The sequence below is a fragment of the Talpa europaea genome (genome assembly GCF_964194135.1).
Source record: "Talpa europaea genome assembly, chromosome: 11".
Classification (NCBI taxonomy): domain Eukaryota; kingdom Metazoa; phylum Chordata; class Mammalia; order Eulipotyphla; family Talpidae; genus Talpa; species Talpa europaea.
The window spans coordinates 7,754,943-7,774,751 of NC_140078.1; the positions used below are offsets into that span (position 1 = coordinate 7,754,943).

At 38.0% G+C, this 19,809-nt stretch overlaps 1 protein-coding gene across 2 annotated transcripts in view; it reads right to left on the bottom strand.

The window, feature by feature from the left end:
* CSE1L (chromosome segregation 1 like) overlaps nucleotides 1-19,809 on the bottom strand; it is a gene marked incomplete at its 5' end in the record, with an annotated part of 30,883 nt that overhangs the window by 7,395 nt on the left and 3,679 nt on the right. The window contains 14 exons of one of the 2 annotated variants that reach the window (XM_084248037.1): nucleotides 778-881; nucleotides 1,911-2,047; nucleotides 3,193-3,254; nucleotides 4,356-4,440; nucleotides 4,865-5,067; nucleotides 5,399-5,464; nucleotides 7,093-7,222; nucleotides 7,325-7,492; nucleotides 9,399-9,491; nucleotides 11,219-11,326; nucleotides 12,920-13,010; nucleotides 13,343-13,488; nucleotides 13,566-13,667; nucleotides 15,696-15,838. In XM_084248037.1, the coding sequence (XP_084104163.1) occupies nucleotides 778-881; nucleotides 1,911-2,047; nucleotides 3,193-3,254; nucleotides 4,356-4,440; nucleotides 4,865-5,067; nucleotides 5,399-5,464; nucleotides 7,093-7,222; nucleotides 7,325-7,492; nucleotides 9,399-9,491; nucleotides 11,219-11,326; nucleotides 12,920-13,010; nucleotides 13,343-13,488; nucleotides 13,566-13,667; nucleotides 15,696-15,838 (1,638 nt within the window). The remainder of the gene's footprint in view (nucleotides 1-777; nucleotides 882-1,910; nucleotides 2,048-3,192; nucleotides 3,255-4,355; nucleotides 4,441-4,864; nucleotides 5,068-5,398; nucleotides 5,465-7,092; nucleotides 7,223-7,324; nucleotides 7,493-9,398; nucleotides 9,492-11,218; nucleotides 11,327-12,919; nucleotides 13,011-13,342; nucleotides 13,489-13,565; nucleotides 13,668-15,695; nucleotides 15,839-19,809) is intronic. The other variant, XM_084248038.1, reaches the window with a different exon arrangement.

Below are 19,809 nucleotides of genomic sequence, written 5' to 3' on the forward strand. Positions count from 1 at the left end.
CATTCACTCACAGAAGTTTTTCTTGAGACGGCATTGCACACTGGGCACTCCTGAATAAGTCAGGAACATAATAATGGAGAAGACAGACCAGTTAGCTGCCTCTCAGAAATGACATTAAACAAAAGTAATTACATGTCACTGTTGGGAAAAGTAGAGTGCTGAAACACAGAAAAATACACAACTAGATAAACACACCATAAACACATTTTCACATTGTCCTAACCTCCCTCCTGCAAAAAAAAAAAAAAAAAAAAATCAGGGACAGTTTCTTTGAAAAGCATTTCCTATGAGTCAGACAGTGTGCTTAGGCGCTAGACTATAACTGTCCCTTAGGTCCAAGGACACACGAATGTAACACCTGGCAGATGGTTACAGCGGCCAGTGTCCGTGGCAGCAAGTCTACGAAGGCATAATCTGTGTGAGATTATCAAATGCACTCAGGTATTCACACCAAGAGAGCATTGCAGAGCCATCAATAAATGTCCGATTTGATTTTTACCCTCAAAAAATTTAATCAAGGGAAGGAAAAAGGGGGTTTGCCACTTTTTCTTTAATAAGAAGGGTTCTGATCAAGTTAGGGCAAGAAATATTTTCTGCAAACTATTAAATAAAAAGGAAATTTTATATTTAAAATATCTCCACCTACCTAATTCTTGGCAAACAGTTATCTGGTTCATAGACTAAGTGACCTGAAGTAACTTGAAGTACAACTCAAAGTGTTTATCCTTATAATCTGAGATTAGAGATTAAAGTTGGTACACCAGGGAAATGGCCTACCTTTCATAATATATTCATTTTCTGAAGAGCCAGGAAGTGTGAGAGCTTTGAAAAGGTTTGTTAGCAGAATCTCAACAAACGGTGCAATTTCTGCAGCTGTAAAGCTATAGATGAGAAAACAGCTTTCAGTCACTGCCCACTCTTGTGCTTGTCACTATGGAATACCCTGGCAACACTACATCACACTTCTCAGCATAAAATGGAGCCATCTCCCACCATGGACTATTGGCAGACAACTTAAGGAAATCATTTTTCAAATATGCTCATGCTGAGTTCCTAAGGTAGCACATCTGAGACCAAACAAATACACGTCGAAAACCGTAAAAATTGCCCCTGGTTCTTATCTATCATCATGAAGAACAGAACTCATACTCTCAGCGTTCTGGGTCATCTTTTCTTCCTGCAGATGGAGCAGATTCAGAACTGTTTTCTGTATAAACTTTGGGTCTGAAGACAGGTAGGTACTGGCTTATCTCAAAGGGCATCTTTTCAACCCTTAAAATTGGCCACTGAGAGTATCTGTACTTCAAGTTCTTAATGAAGAACCTAAAATGGTTTTCCAGTTCACACCCAAAACTCAGATTCAAGACTCAGGCCAGAAGACCATCTCTTTTGAAGTCTGTGGAATTACTTTTATTCAGCTGTGCCAAAATACAAAAACAGCTAGGTGAAAATAACTCTGTTGCTCCACATTGCCAAGAATGCCACCACCAAATAGTCCCTCCTGAGATGCCCACTTGTGAGATGCCTTCAAAGTGAGTATTTAAATTTTAATCTCATGGACACACTGTGCAAATTTAACTAAGTTTTCTGTGACTTGGTTGCTAGGGGATTCCACATAAAATTCTTGCTTCCTTAACAAGATCCTTTGACATACAATAGCTTATTAAGCCAACCTCAGTTATTTTCTTTTGCTCCAATTTCCTCCACTTTATTATAATGGTTCTGTTTTTTCATGCTGCCTCTTAAATCCTTTTGGAACAAGAGTGAGGCAGTGTAATGAGTAAAAAGAACGCATTCATTTTCCTAACTACTAATGAAATCCCGAATACATTCAGAGATACAGCTGACCAGTACAGCACAGACCCCACCCTTAGCTTAAACACATACATTGTTTAGACTCAAATACTCACAGGGTGGCGTTGTTAGGCCCTCTCATAGTGAACAGTCTCTCAAGAGCATGTGCCGCGTAAGTATGGACAACAATACTTTCAGCTTGAAGATGACTAATCAAGAGAGGAATAGAGACTAAAAGATGCTCTTTTGGTACCTGAAAAACACAATAAACCAATGATGCGAACTAGGAGTAAAAGACAACCGGAAAGGAAGGGTTTGCTGGTTTTAAATGTACTTTCTCTGACGTCCCAGCTGCAGTTAACACAGCTGGGAAATGAAAAACTATCTTTACAGTGGCTCAGGTCACATTTCATTTTTCACAATTTTTTTTTTTTGAGCATAAAACTATGATGCTTAAATGCAGATAAATGAACACACCACAAAATGACATCAGAGAAGCAAATTAAGATCATTAATATTAAGAACTATAATTCTCACTAATAGGTATGCTCAGAAAAGTATTTCAAGCTCTTGGTGCCTCATTTTCTCTTCAAAAAAAAAGGGGACAAAAGAAAGATTACCAATCTTCAAATTTGGCAAAACTGCATATGCACTTACCCTCTAGTCCAGAGATGGTACTTTTAGGAATTACCCCACAATTGTATTGGTAAAACTCTAAGTGCTAGACACCAGGCATTTATATTAAGGGCAGTGCTACTTAAAACAGTGAAAGATACAAAACACCTTGACTACCTATCTACAGGGATACAGGCTGAGTAAACCATGGGAGAGCCACCAATCGGAGTCCTATGCTATAAAAAAAACTTAGGAATATCTGTATATATTACTTTAGAATGACTTATTAACTGAAAAAAACCAGGTGAAAAATGTGTTCAGTATGCTTTCCTGTGTGTAAGAGGGGTATACAAATAGATCCAGGATAGAAGTAGGTTGTATGTTCAAAAATGTAGGGGACAGAGGAACGAGATAAGCCATACTATGAGGATGCAGTAAACCAAATCTAAAACATAAAAAATTGCAAGAAAACGATGGGTTTCTCCAGCAAAAAACAGGCCTAATGAATGGGGAGGAGGACTTTTCTGTTGTAAATGAAGAGACGTGAGATGTACTCAACCTTCAGCAAGGTGTGACCCTGGATCCTAATTTTTAATAAAACCGTTGTAAAATGACATTTTTGAGATAACAGAGGAAAATTAAACATGGTCTGGAACCATGAAGTCTTTTAAGGGTTTACTGCTAATGGTTAGATGTGAACGTTAACTGTAACTGCACAGAAGGGAGAAGCTGGCATGCCTCCTGAGATTTAACAGCATATAATGTAAATGAAGAGATACTTACTTGGTTTCTAAAAATCATAATATATTTGATACCATCAGCTTTAAGGACAGGAAATTCATTCACTGTTAAAAAATAAAGTCATAGTTATTTAAGTGCTAAGGACTGTCACTATCAAGTGGATGAATATCAGATTTTTGAAACATGATTTTGGTAACCAAACTGTTAAGTAATTGAATTAATTATATAATGACCTACTGTAATGTAGTATTAATTCTGGTAAGATTATAAATATAATTCAGTTTTATCCTTTTTTAAGTTTGAATTTCACTACATTCTTATATAATTTTTGAATACAAATGATTTGGACCCTAACCTAATGACCATATCATCTGTTTCTCAGAAATGAAATCTCTCTAAACTAGCTAGCATTTGCTTTAAATTGCCCTGGTGGTGGGAAAATAACATTAATAAAGGGATAGACGACTGATCAATTGTTAACATTGGTTGACAGTAATAAGGAAGTTCATTACAATATTTTTTTTTTGAGAATACTTAAATTTATCCATACTCTTTTTTTTTTAAAAGTATGTGAATCCTGATTAACATGGCTTCATAAAATACAGCAAATTATCCTTAATTTTTATCAGTTTCAAGTCTCTGAGTGAGTAGGAAAAGCTAAATACAATCCCTAGATTATATACCAGGATAACAAAGCTGAATTTCAATTCAGTTCTACTTGTTTCTATTTTCCTTTTACACAGCAACGTTTTCTTCATAATGTTAATTCTGCCCGGGCAAGATCTAGGACACCATTTTAAATTTTTATTCAATTAAAAAAAATTAACAGTGCCTTCCCAGGGGCCTAGGGGTTAGGACTCAGTGCTGCCTGAATTTGCTCCCCAGCTAGGGAGCTAACCCTCATAAGGTGCAGCAGACCTCTCCTGTCTCGGCTGCTCTGTATTTCTGCTCCCCACTGTCTCTGGTGAAGCCTCGCATCTGCTGCACCTCCAACCTACACCTCAGTCTGTCTACACAAAAATAAATAAAACGTAAATAAAATAAATTAACAGTAAGAGCCACTTTTCCCCCCTAGGATCATAATCATGTAGAATCCTTACGACTTTTACCACAATGTTATTTATTTTGTAATTTAAAATAACGTAAATAAAAGTTGCAGCCATGGTGTTTAAGTTGCATAAAATTATTTTTTCCACAAAACTCACCATTAGCTGATTTTAAATCAGGGAGAATATGATTCACAAAGAACTCAGTCAAGTTTACAAGTTCATTTGCTTGTGTAATTCCATGCTGAAACATAAAATTTAACAGGGTAAAGTAACATTAAATATCTGTATTTAGCTATCACAACAGAAACTTTGGCAACTTTAGTTTTAGTTAAAAATGGAAGTGAATATTTCAAAAGAAACTGCTTAAAATATAAAATAAGACTGTCTTATAGCTAATAAAGAAATTTTCCTAACTTAAAAAAGCAGCTAAATTTAAGGTAACCGTATTTTTATAGTTAAAGCTAAGGAAAAGTTTTTTGTCTGTAAGAAACTTAAATGCTTATTAATACACCAACAAAAACCTATGTTTAGAACCGTATGAATTCTAATCAAAATGAATAGATTATCTAGCAGAATAAGCTGTTTCATCAGAAATACAACTTCTTTCTGATTCATGATTACCATTAAGTCTGTTTTAGAAACAAAATTTTATTGAAAAAATTCACCTTCTGTGTTTGGGCTTTTGATGCCAAAGAGGTCACTAGGTAAATAGCTGCATCTTTGTGTTTCCAGTTGACAGATGGATTTTTTGCATATTCCTGCAGCATGGAATTAACATAACCAGAGAAGATTCCTGTCACTGGTCCCTCAAAAAACTTGCATAATCCTCGTACTAGATCACAAGCAGCCCTGCGTCTAGTATCAATATCTATAAAATCAAATGGAAATACATCATGGGAGAAACAAACAATTACCAACCAAGTTCATAAGAAAAAAGCAGCCACCTTGTAAGTTACCAGCAATATAAACCCAAAAGAAACACAAAAAGAAATCCAGATAATATGATAAACACATTGATGTAGCTCCTGAGAGTTGCTTTTTAAGGTGTACAAATTGGAGAAAGAAAACAGTTCTCTAATGAAAGCTGGGTGAAGTGACATGCTTATCTAACCCCCACTCCTCCCTGTATTTACTAGAAAGAGAACAACTTTAAAACTGGTTTGTGAAGACACTTAACAGTTAAAAACCAAAATACATACCAGATCCTTCTAAATCTCTTCTTATGTACTCCTCAGAATTATCTTCAAAGGCTTCTTCATCAGCAGCTACAAACAAATTGACATTTACAGCTGAGTACACAGAAGTGTATGTGGCACTGCCATGTTTTACAGTGAAGCATGTTTTCTAACAACTCCTTCATATACTCTTAACCATCACTTAAAAGGGTACTTTAGGAGGGTAGTTAATAGGTAGTTCATAGAGCTATGATATTATAGAGGCTCACTTGCTCTCATTCGATGTCAGTGTTCCCAGAATTGGATTTCACCATGAACTTTCAAAAGCCGAGTGGTGGAGACCAGGGGCCTCCCTAGTAGGGTAGGGGTTAAGTTTCAGCATTATCACTGCTATGGCCTGAGTTGGATCCTCCACCAGGGAGCTAACCCACATATGGCGCAGCAGACCTCTCCTGTCTCGCCTGCTGCCCCCCCTCAGCAGTGTATTTCAGTCAATCCACCCGTTCTGCTCCCCACTGTCTCTGGTGAGTCCTCTCACCCCCCCACACTTCTGGCCTATACCTCGATTCTTGTATGCATAAATTAAAAAAAAAAATCTTAAAAACCATAGCCTAACAATTATAATCACCACTATTCATAATAAGCAATGTCAAAACAAAACAAAAAACCAGAATGGACACTATTAGGATAAATATGTTCTTTATACTGTAGTTTTATGAAAACAAAGGGGGGGAAAAAAAAACCTCACATTATATTGCCCTTTGTTCTAGTCTGTTAAACTGAGAACCACTGATCTCTAGACTACTTTGATATAAGACACAATTTCTTATTCATATTACATGCTCTTCCAAATATGAGGGGAAAAGACATTTTGTATATAGACTAAATGGGCTTCATCTTTATATTTAAAAGGTATCAATCAGGGGGCCTCCCTGTAGGCACAGGGGTTAAAGACACAGAGCTATCAAGCTATTGCCAGTCACAACAACATGAGTTCTATCCCTGGCCAGGGAGCTGACCCACATGGCACAGCAGAGCTCTCCTGTCTCACCCGCTGCTCCCTCAAATCAACCTGTTTAAAAACAGCTGCTGCTTTGGTAGACTACTGAATCAAACAAAACCAACAAATTGTTTCCTTAAGATCTTGGATAGTCTCTCTCTTTTCAATGTGATAGGATTTTTAAAGATCTTATTCAACACTTCTGTGAAAAAACCTCCACAGTGTAGAACAAAGGTCATTACAGCAACATTCATTTTACAAATGACTTGTACATTTTCAGTATTGGTTTAGAAAATAAACCCAGTTTTTTGTTGTTGTTGTTTTAACACTAAAAAAAGACCAACTTGATTACCAAACGCAACAAGACATTAAGTTTATATTCATGTGGGCCTCCCTGGTGGCATAGGGGTTAAAGTCTCAAGCTATCGCCAGCCACTATGGTCTCAGTTGGATCACTGGCCAGCGAGCTGACCCATATATGGTGCAGCAGACCTCTCCTTCCTCGTCTGCTGCTCCCCTCGGCAGTATGTTTTAGTATATTTGCCTGTTCTGCTCCCCGTTCTGTATCTGGTGAATCCTCTCACCACCCAGCCTCTGGCCTAAACTATAGCTCTTGTATGCATAAATAAATATAAATCTTAAAAAAAATTATATTAATGCACTTCAAAAACTAAACTTTTAATCTCTTGAATAAACCTTTCCACTCTGCCATAATTACCTCTAAATTCCATGTTAGGCACAATAACCTTTTCACAGATACTTGTCAGCGTGTTCTGGTCCTCAAAGAGATTCTTATAGTGAGGTCTCTCACAAACCGAAGCCAGAAATTGAATTGCATTACTTACCAACTAGAATAAAACACAAAAATATTTTTAAAAGCAAAACCAAATCAGGTCTTTCTTGGAGGAGATACGGAGAAAATGTCTTATTTGTCTCCAGCACAATCTTACCAAGTCATATTTAACCTCTTGACCTGTAGTAACTAGTAAATTCCAGATGGCTGTGACAAAACGAGGCAGGTACCGCTGAAATTCTTCATCGTACTTCTGTGCATAGAGTGCAGCATTATCACAAATCTGGGACTTCAAGAGTTCCAATAAGCCTGCTTCTTCTTCATCCTCACATAAGAGAAAACAGAAAACTCAAACATATAATTTTAATGCTACCATTAATATGGAGTAACTGAAATTCCTCTACTAGAGTCTCTAAAATTGAAATTCAAGGCCAAGAGTTGTAAATTATATCTATACCAACCATTTAGTCACTTAATCTTTCAAATAAAGTGAGGTATTTACTGATAACTGAGAGCAGCTCTCTAAAGTTTTTCCATAAAGCCTTTTGTTTTGATTGCTGAATTACAAAATACTGACAAATGAAACTGAAAATAGTATATTCCTACAGAAACCCTAAGGATACAAATCATACCACACTTTCCCATAACATGGTTAGCTGTACTGTCTTGTTGTCTTTTAAAGGGTTCTCATTTCAAATACATTAAGATCTATTCTTCCTCTCCCAATAAGGTAAGGCTACAGGATTCTTAAAATAATACACTGCCAATAAAACATTTATCTAAATCAGTGGCCAGTAAACTATAGCCTGTGGTCTATTTTTGTAAGTAAAGTTTTATTAAAACACAGTAATAATTCTTTGTCTTAAATATAGTATTATCTATGGCTGCTTTCAACTACAGCAATGGAGAGGCTGGATTAGAGACCTGGTAACTGAAGTCAAAAGGATTTTTACTATGTGGACCTTTACAGAAAAAGCTTGCCAATCCCAAATTACATGATGACGATGATTTACAGACTATCACAGCAATTCACAAAAAAATTCTGAGTTATAGAATGTGCTAAAGAACTCCCTAACAGCTGGCTCGAGGCATAAACATAAGGGGTGTTACACAGCAAGATGACACAAGGGAGAACACAGTTATATAGGCAAATAGTTCCCTGTAAATATTCTAAGTAAAAAATTTCTGTTAGACTTCTGTCCCTGCACTCCACTCCCAAAACCTTATTTTAACCACCAATTTCATCTCATGATAAAGTATTATCAATGTTTTAGTTTTAATAGTTACTTCCCTTGCTAAAGAGGCAGATCATAGACCCATTAGTAAACAACGGGTCACACAGAATGAGTGCTGTCTGCTGAAAAGGACAGGTGACACGATCCAGATCAGAAGAAACTTACATGTTACAAATGATCATGTTCTTGCTTCCCAATAACTTTTTTTTTTTAAAAGGGCCATTACAACAGAGGCTCACGTTTTTAATACCATCAATGTCAGCAAGTTCTGGTCTCCAAATACATTCTTACAGTGAGGTCTCTCACAAACCAAAGCCAGATAATTTCATAAAATGTCCACAATCTGGGGCCTCCCCGGTGGCGCAGTGGTAGAGCGCTGGGTTGCGAAGCTGCCCGCGGCCTCTGCAGCGCCGGTTCGATCCCCGGCTGCTCCCCGGCCACCGGAGGAGGGTCCCACATGGCGCGCAGACCTCTCCTGCTGCCCGCTGCTCCCCTCAGCAGTGTACTTCGGTCCTTCTGCCTGCTCTGTTCCCCGCTCTGGCTCTGGTGAATTCTCTCACCCTCCCGCGCTTCTGACTGTACCCAGTGCATGTATAAACAAAAACAAACAAACAAACAAACAAATAAAGAAAAACATGCCTCTATTATTAAAAAAAAAAAAAAAAAAAAAAAAAAAGTCCACAATCTGAAAACTCTTGAGGCCTTACTTTCAATTATGTAACGAAATTGCCTTCTCTATACATTGTGACAAAAGCCAGGCCTACAATAAAGGAATAAGTCTGTACACTACAACCATACAGGTATGGAACATTCCATAATTAAGTATTCCCTGCACTCTTTAGTAGCAATAAAATGATTTCTAAGGAAGCAGAATGCTGTTTGCTCTCAATTTTATTTTTCTTAAGTTTATGCTCCAAAGTTTTCAGAGGGCACTTAAGTAATTCTTAAAAAAAAAAAAAAAAAAAAAAAAAAGACTACTTAGGAAACAGTACTTACATCAGTTTGTAGAAGCTTATTATCTAGTGTCAAGAGGGTATGGAAATTGTTCATCCACGTTTCCATATTATCTTCAAAAAATTCAGGGAGATCCTAAGGAATAAACACTTAGTTGAGATGTGCTAAAAATAAGTATGCTATTTTAATGTTTTCCTTACCACACCAAATATTTCCCACAGGCCTACAAACTCAAGTCCTCACATCTTAGTCTGAGCCAACCATTCCCTATTTGACAAGCATTCTCTGCTCTATCTAGGTACGGCAGCTGAATAAACCATGCTTACTTCTGCCTGTTTATATGCTTTCAACACAAATGATGTTACCTCTAATTCCTGTCCCAATCTAAATCTACTTCAAGGTCCAAGTAAGACTGCATCAAGCCCTTCCTCACAAAACTCTGTACATGCCAATATAGTCCTCTCCCTTTCTAACTAATGCATTTATTGCAAGGTAATCACCCATTCAGACTCAGCTACAGCCTTATACAGTTACACATCTCCTGTGGCACAACACTGCCTTCATAACGAAGGACGCACCCTCCAAGGGTAAAGATCATGCCTCCTGCCTTTGGTCTCCCTGACTAAGCCTAACAAATTATTAAAAGCCTCATTTTACCTGACTTCTAAGAAGAATTCAAAAGAAGGTAGTAGTAGTAGTAGTACAGAAGTATCCTTTTCTAAGAATGTCTCAAATTGCTGTCCTGCTGAACACTGACGTAGGGATGTCATTTTAGGTTGTTCATCTCCTATTCCACCTATGCCTTTTGGGGAATGCTCTCCCTGTGGCTATGAGTGTAGTCATATTGTGAGGGTTAAGTCCAGGTACTTGGCTCTGGCTATGAACAATGAAAAGGTCAGATCTTTCCTCTTGCATCTCAATAATCTGTATAAGTAATCTGTACCAGTAAGACCCCCTTCCCTTCTTGGTCCTGGAGCTCTGAATTGTAAAGATTTAAGAAGAGAAAAAATGGTTGAAGGCCATCTCAGTAACAATAGGGTGACTAACTATTCTGCTATAAAACTTTGGTTCTTTCCTCTGAAATGTCACAACTTCTCAACATTCTACTGAGTCTGATTCTTCAGCTTTCTGTCTTCACCATATGCTTCCAAAAACAAAACAAACCCACTCTCAACCTTCAGGTATAATCTACTCAGAGACCACCCCCCACTACTCAAAATATAGCCTCCACACCCCCCACAATGATAACCCCTTAAATAAACAAAGAGGGGTCCCCTTGGCAGCACAAGGGATTAAGTCTCAGCACTATGAAGCTATTGGCAGCTACTGCAGCATGAGTTTGACCCCTGTCCAGGGAGTTGACGCATGTGGCGCAGCAGATCTCTCATCTCCCCGCTGTTCCCCTCAAGCAGTGTATTTCAGCATATCTGCCTATTCTGCTCCCTGCTCTGTCTCTGGTAAGTCCTCTCACCCCCTCCCCCATACTTCTGGCCTACACCCCAGCTCTTACATGCATAAATAAAAATAAATCTGTAAATAAACAAACAAAAGAAGACCTGAGGATGTGACTTCTCAGAGCCTTTAATAAAGTAGTACACAGGATGACTTTCCAAAACAATGATTTAGGATGAGGTGTTCCCTAACTTATTGGACTACAAGAGAATGCTACTTTCCCCCATGAAATATACACTAGTATCTCCAGAAACTACTATAAAGCAGAACATAAGTTTGTAGATAAAGGAGGGGAGAAAAAAATATTTTTCTTTCAGAAAACTCAATACTGGTAAAGAAGTCTATCAAGTGGAAAACTATATATTTGCTATCAAAGAATAAGAATCAAAAAAGCAAGAAATAAAACTTACCTGAAAGTTTAAACTGTAGAATAGCTTTGAGATCAAGATCAGGGAAGAAAAAAGAATCCTCAGGGCAGAGGCATCATTTGCGTGGGTACTGCAGAGTTCAATAGTGGCCTTGGATAAGGAATTTGGGAACATTGTTTTAGTATATTTTAAATCTAGCACACTAACCCGCAGGCTGAGACTACTTACTTCTTTCCCCAAATCTGGCATTTAAATAGTAACATATAGCCATTTAAGATATTCTGAAAAGTATGCTAAAGTATATATTTTCAAATCGTGAAAAGTCCAATGTTAGTGTTTTGAAATAGATCCTTCTCTCCTCTACACATAAAAATATATTATAACAAAAACTGTCTTTATATACTTTTGTTAAATAGTTGCCATTACTTAGCATGTGGGCTGTTTCTGATCACCCACTGTTCTAATAGGCTTATTTCTAAGACTTTGTGCACACCTCTAATTTTTGCAGTCTGGGATGATACAGGTGTATGTATGACTGAAGCAGCACAGTATGTTCTCTGAGCAAAGACCAGAAACCAGAGGACCTGGTTACAATCCAGACTGTCATACTCAAAATGAACATTATTTGGAGCAAGTAAGCTGTTTACTGAGCCCCAGTCTCCCATTTATAATATAAGGACAAAGCCCATCTCACAGTGAGAATGTGATAATCAAATAAGAAGTCATACACTCAACCTATTACTTCCTATGTCCCAAAGTTAGGAAATACAGTCTATTCCTTGCATACATCAAGTCTTCTTTATAAAACATTAAACGCTAGAAAATTAGTACCTTTTACATCCCAATGCACAGGACACCAAAGTGTTCATTTTATTATACTCTATGCCCTTTTAACATTATTAAAAAGAAATAAAAATCTCTGCCAATTTAATAGGTAAGGACATTTTGCCTAATTTTATTTCTTAAAGTGAAAGTGTACCATTACTAAGTTATCCTAACCAATCTGTGCATCACTGCACATTTCAGAAAGTTGTGACCCACCATCATGCCAGTTTTCTTTCTGAAAATAAGAAATGAATAGCTTTTCTAGTTAGCAAAACTAGCCTAGAGGTCTGGTTATTTTTTCTTATTAGCTGTGTGTACTATACCCTCTCTTTCCTTACCTGGACAGTAATACATCTCATTTCAATCATATAGAATTCTCACAATGAAGAACATTATGTAGGAAAGTCGCCTGTGCAGTATAAAGTAATGTACAAATATGTAAAATAAACAAAACTTCATTAACGCTTAAAATAAAAATATGGATTTATCCCTTTAGAGAAACGTACTCAAGTAACTTGAGTGAAATAACGATAATAATTTGCTGGGTCTCCCTGGTGGTGCAGGGGTTAAAGACAGCAGCATCAAGCTATCGCCAGCCACTGCAGCATGAGTTCGATCCCTGGCCTGCCAGGGAGAGACGCACATGGCATAGCAGACCTTTCCTGTCTCGCCCGCTGCTCCCTCAGCAGTATATTTCAGTAGAGCTGCCTGTTCTGCTCCCCAGTCTCTGGTGAATCCTCTCACCACCCCGCACCTCTGGCTTACACCCCAGTTCCTGTATGCATGAATAAATATATCTTTAAAAAAAAAAAAAACCCAATTTGCTTTAAATATACATGAAAAAGAGGAGGAACAGATTTTAAAATAAATAAAAATGGCATTTGTTTTAAATTATTACATTGAAATGGCACTCCATACCTTAAAGAGATTAGTCAATGGCAAAGCAAAGGCATCCAGAACAAGTTTAATTTCAGTCCATAACTCGTTTGACTTAAATTCATGGCGATATCTAGAAAATTGAGGTAAAATAGGTACATTTACAAATTTTTGTTTATAGACTTTAGTTCTGGTAACTAGAGAAAAAAAATTTGGCCACTCAGCTTTCTGAAACTCAAAGAAAATTCTTCCATTTCTCTTTAAAGGAATCAAGCACATTTTCTGAGACAAGGTATTTCACAGGCAAATCAAATACCTTAAGAAAAAAACAAATGTCCTAATGAATTGAGAGGCTTGTGCTCTTATTCTAGGATCATTATATTCAAAAGAGTGCTAACAGTCACAACAACATAACTATTTACGCAAGCAAAACACATTAAAAAATATGAACCGGTACATTAATACCTTTTAAATAACGAATGTGCTGTACGAAGGACTCCATTAATAACATGGAAATCTCCACTCTGAAAGCGATTCACCATTTCTGTCAATAAATCAGGCCACTTTTGAGGGAAATCTTCTCTGCCAATAATGCTAATGGCATCACTTAACTGGGTGGAGGAAAAGGATTCATTAGATGAAAAAAGCTCTACAACAAGCCTACCTAAGAAGCTGGGCCTTACATCACCTGTTTCTGAATTTGCTCTGGGCTGCTAAGCATCAAGTGCACAATGTTGGCCTTAATGGCAACTCTATCAGCTTCACAAATTTTGTTTGGTTCATCCTCAACCTAAAAGCAAAACATCAAAAAGCAATAATGTAAAATCCATATCCATGACCATACAAATTTATGGTTTTCAGAGAAAAACAGAAAGGTAGAGCCATCCTTATACAAGAGCGGGTTATAGGACCCACTATACGCTGATGAAAGCATGAACTCTGGCCCCAGAAAAAGGTACACTCCCTCCCAAATTCAAGATTTTATACACAAATTCATGAGCTTCTTTTAACTCCCTGGTCCCAAGTAAAAACCTTAGTTCTATATGTAAGCTAATCAGAACATGTGGTTAAAATCTTTATAGCTATATATGCTACTAGTTCTCATTCACCTTCAAAGGCTTCAATTTGACTTTCACCTTAAATCAAAGGTATTTTCTATAAAAAACCTCCTGACCTTTAAAGGTTAGAATGTATCCAGGACTGCATCACCAAAGAGGTTCTAGAAGTCTCATTAATTTTACCATTCAAGAAAAATCAAGAGGGCTAGCATGTCTGTAAGTAGAGGGTTGGACTTTCAAATATTCTAAGATTTACTAAGTTTCTTCACCACATGTGGTAACACTTGACTCTATAAACGTAAATGTAATGCTTATTATTTTTTAAAACTCACTGAGGGAATGGAAAAACATTCTTTTTTTTGTTTTGTTTAGAGAAAGAAAACGTTTATTAAGGAGCAAAGGAATTGAGAAAAACAATTTTCAATAGATTTAAAGCTGATGTTTTAGAAAAACTGACCACTTCTGACATCTTTAATACTGTCTATAATGTCATTACTGCCATCATTACAAAATAATTCTCATTTTCATCATAAGCCAGGGTTTTTCAACCTTGAGACTAACGACATTCTGGGTCAGAGTACCTTTGTTGCGGGAAGTTATCTAGTGCATGGTTCTTTGCACCCCTAGGTTCTACCTACTAGATTATCCTCTGCAACCCCCAGCTGTGATAACTAAAATGTCTCCAAATACCTGGGTATACAAAATCACCCCCAACTGAGAACCACTGTCCTAAGCTAAGAGAGAGGAAATGCCATTTTCTTCATTTACAATTTTATACTTGCAGCACAAGAGGATTCATCTTAAAATTAGAATGTAACTCCATATCCAACAAACTATAGGACAAAATCCCTAACCAAAAACTTCAAATCAATATTTTGCATTCTATGTATTTTTAATATATAAATATATACAGGATGGTTTTTTAGCTGTATATAATTTTTCCCTGTTCACAAGAGAAACTGTTTCAATTATTCATTTAGAATGTCTTCCCACACAAAGTCTCTTCACTTGACTATGAGCTAGAGTAAAATTTCAACCATAATGGATAGTAACCCATGTTTCACATTCTCCAGCAAGCTGAGTTATGAAGCTGAAGCAAACTTTGTGAATTCAAGTGAAACAAGAGAAGCTTTGGGAAAACATCCTTATTTTTTGTCAATTCTTTCAGATTTTTAAAATCACATCATCTGTGAACAAACCGAGTTTTATGTCTTTCTTCCCAATCTGCCTGCCTTTTATTCCTTTTTCTTTCTCCATTTGCAAGGCCTTCCAGGAAGATGATGAAAAGAAGTGGTAAGACCATTCTTGCTTTGTACTGGATCTTAGTGGGAAAGCTTCAAGTTTCTCACCACTAAGTTTTTGAGCAATTGGTTTCTTGTAGGTAATCTTTATCAAGCTAAGAAAGTTCTTTATTCCTAATTTACTGAGTTTTTGCACCACAAATGAGTGTGAATTTTGTCAAATGCTTTTTCTATACCTAATGACATGATCATATGATTTTTCTTTTTTCAGTTTGCTGGTGTGATGAATATCATCAATTTTCAAATGTTAAACCAGACTTGCATGTTTGGGATAAATCCCACTCGGTCATGTGTAAATAATTTTTTTTTATCTCTTTTTGATTTGATATGCTAATATTTTGTTGAGGAAGATGTTGTGTAATTTTATCTTTAATCTATGTCTGAATCTTCTGGAGCACTGCATATGTAAATTTGATACTTAAACATGGAAATTATATTATGTGTTTGCAAAATACTTACAATTCTCCAGTTTCTTTTAATATAATTCTTGAAAGTTACTGAGGCACACACTTTAATGACATTATCCTGGGAATTCTCCAGTAATGTTAAAAGCAACAATGGGTAATTCTGATTTCCTTCTACGGATTCAAGAAACTTCTCAGCTGTGAAAGAATTTCCATGTTAGAAGATTTATTATAAACAAAATCCTTCCTGTTTATCTATACATGAGTTACATGTATCTGACTGAAGCATCAAAAACTTGAAAGACTAGTATATAATCTTTTTTTTTAAAGATTTATTTATTTATTTATACAAGCACTGGGTACAGTCAGAAGCGCGGGAGGGTGAGAGAATTCCCCAGAACCAGAGCGGGGAGCAGAGGGCGGCAGGAGAGGTCTGCGCGCCATGTGGGACCCTCCTCCGGTGGCCAGGGAGCAGCCGGGGATCGAACCGGCGCCGCAGAGGCCGCGGGCAGCCTCTCAACCCAGCGCTCAACCGCTGCGTCACCAGGGAGGCCTGAAAGACTAGTATATAATCTTAATTGAGGTAACATTGTACAACAATGACCAGTTCCAAGAGGATATTTTCTCATCACACCCATCATCAAGTATCCAATCACCACCAACAACCAATAAGCCCATTCTACCTATTTCCCCCCACTTCTTCCCCTCTGGTAACCATCATTCTATTGTCAGAGTGAACAATGAGTATATTTTCCTTTAGGAAGTGATAGTCTACTGGGTCTCACTTTTCTTATATAGTTAAATGGACTACATAGGATGTGAGATTAAATTTACATAGTGCTTTGGGCCTCCCTGGTGGCGCAAGGAGTTAAGACACAACCTAGGAAGCAATCCTCAAGCCTCTGCAGCACGGCAGCCAGGGAGCAACCCATATGGCGCAACAGACCTCTCCTGACTCGCCCTCTACTCCCACTCCCCTCAGCAGTATACGTCTGTCAATCTGCCTGTTCTGTTCCTCATTCTGTCTCTGGTGAATCCTCTCACCCCCCACACCTCTGGCCTGTATGCATAAATAAATAAATCTTTTAAAAATTTACATAGTGCTTCAGTTTTCAAATCACTTTTTTACCAGCCACCTGATTCTCATAAACCTATAAAAAAAAGTAGTGGACTACTTCATCTGAAGCAGAAGCTATTTTGAGTAGTGACTTTAGGGAAAAAGTCATCTACCCTGTCTGGCTTCTAAAGGATTACTGTTAACATTCCCCCCCCCCAAAGGTTTATTTATTTATGCATACAAGAACTGGGGTATAAGCAACAGGTGCGGGGACCGGGGGGTGGTGAGAGGATTCACCAGAGACAGAGTGGGAAGCAGCGGGTGAGTCAGGAGGGATCTGCTGCAACACATGTGGGTTAGCTCCCTGGCCAGGGATCGATCGAACTCAGGCCATAGCAGTGACAGTGCTGAGACTTAACCCCTAGGCCAACAGGGAGGCCCCAAATTCTTCATTTTAAAGACAAGTTTTAGTACAATCCTCATTTTACCAATTTTCTTCTCAAATGAAACATTTCTGAATACTAGCAATACATTTATACAAAGATTTTACCCACATATTTCTAAATCACCCTATAATCAGGGATGATAAATCTCCAAGGTTTAACTGATCACATGGCAATTTATACCATTTCTTCACATTTTTCCTAACAGTTCATATAGTAACACCTATTCCAAAGTTCCAATGCGTTCTAAAAAGGTCTGCCACAAGAATCTACTATCTTATGGAATTTAATTTCACTTAACACCTTTCTTCTTTCTGAATTGAGCTCCCAGAGTTTAACTTCCATCTTCAACCCTCCATGCTTTATGTTCACCATGTCTTTCTTGAAAGATAAAGAATATTGAAGATTTTTTTTTAGAAGAGGACACACTATGGTTTTTGTATGAAGCTAGGAGGTTTGGGTTGCTTACCCTAGGTGGCCAGCATTTCGTACAGGGCAATGCAGGACTGCCAGGTTTCTTTCCTAAAGTGTAATCAATATCCTAGAAGCAATCTCCTCATGTGTTTAGTTATTACCCTTTGTATTCATTTCTCTCCACGTGCTCACAGAATATTCACACTGACATGTTTCCGCATACTCAAAGAACATCAAAATGTCTGAAGGCTAAGCAGCAGCAGAAGGTGGCCATCATCTCTGCTGAGGGTGACTCCATCGTCCCTAAGCTGATCACCACATTGCCTGCCACTAGACCATGGGTACAGGGAATTGCCCTTCTGACTGGCCATTTTAGACCAGGTATCTTTGCGTCCAGAATCCACCTAGACTGCGTGGAACTGGGAAAGGGCTGCCCCCACAGCCAGAGGTGAGCTGAAGGCCTCCACAAGCCAGGCCCTGTCTGGCCGCCAGTCAGAGCCCAGAGAAGGATCCAGCGATTTGGAGCCCAGTGTGAGAGCCATGGCCAGGGCAGTCTGTGGGACCACAAGACCCACCTCTGGAATTAAATATAGGAGGAGATTTTCTGTGACAGCGACCACTAACATATTCATAGTACCACTGCCCCACTGGACTTCGGGCATAACAGTTTTTGACTCAATTGGACCACCAGTTTCCGACATCAAAAAAGATGCCGGCTAGTACCAGTGACACAGTGCCCTAATGCACAGGACAAATTAGAAAACAAGCAGCAGGGAGAAGAAAAACTACAAGCAACCAAGCAAGTCCTCAAGGAAAAGACACACCACAACAAAAAATCACCCACCAGAATGTAACAACAGTGACTTGGGTGAACTTCACAACCTTCCCAATAGAGAATTTAAAATTGTCTGATTAAAAAACTGAAAGAGGGCCTCCATAGTGGAGCAAGAGGCTAAGCACCGCACTATGAAAACAATCTGCAGCCTCTGCAGTACAAGTTCGATCCCCAGCCAGGCAGGAAGCAACCTACATGGTGCAGTAGACCTCTCCTGACTTGCCCACTGCTCCCTTCAGCAGTGTACTTCCGTCCACCTGCCTGTTCTGTTCCCCACTCTGTCTCTGGTGAATCGTCTCACCCCCTGCATCTCTGGCCTGTACCCCAGAGCTCTTGTATGCATAATAAATAAACCTTAAAAAAAAAAAAAACAAACAACTGAAAGAAGTTGAAAATGATATGGGAAAAATAATCAATTATCAGAAGAATGAAACTGAGTCCCTAAAGAGGGAAGTGAAAGAAATGCCGGAGATCAAAGGATTAATGGAAAAGCTAAAGAACTCTGGTAAAAGCAGTGGAAACAGAATAGATGAAATGGAAGAACAAATTAGCACTCTCGAAGACACAGAAATAAAAAGAATCAAAACAGAAAAGTGAAGTACGAAGAAAAAAGAATGACGAAAGACTTCAGGAACTATCTGACTCCATGAGGAAAGGAAATATAAGTTATAGGAATCCCAGAAGGAGAGGGGAGAGACATAGGAACAGAGAAAATATTCAAGGAAATAATTGAAGAGAACTTCCCAAACATGAAGGAGCTGAAAATAGACATACAAGAAGCAAGAAGAACACCAAACTTCCATGATGAAAGGAAAAATACAGCAAGACACATAATAGTAAAGCTCCCAAGAATCCAAAACAAGGAAAAAATAATGAAGCTGACAAGAGGAAAGAAACAGATAACACACAAAGGAAAACCAATCAGGCTGACATCAGACTTCTCTGAAAAATCACTACGGGCAGGTACAGAGTGGACGGACATAGTCAACCAACTCCAAGACAACAAATGCCAACCAAGAATACTCTATCCCGCAAAGCTTTCTTTCCTCTATGAAGAAAGAATAAGTACCGTCCCAGACAAACAGAAACTCCGGAATTTCATTAGGACTAAACCCCCACTCCAAAAAATACTACAAGGAGTGCTAAAGCCAGAACCAACAGAGGGATGAATGAGAACAAAACAAGACCAAAAAAATTAATTAAAATAAATAAATAAAACCAGAGAAAAGACAAACAAAATGGCAAATACAGATGCTAACATATCAATAGTAACTCTAAATATAAATGGACTAAACTCTTCAATAAAAAGACACAGAGTCACAGGCTGGATTAAGAAACAAAACCCAACCTTTTGCTGGATTAAGAAACAAAACCCAACCATTTACCAAATGTGTATCCAGGAAACACATTTAATTACAAA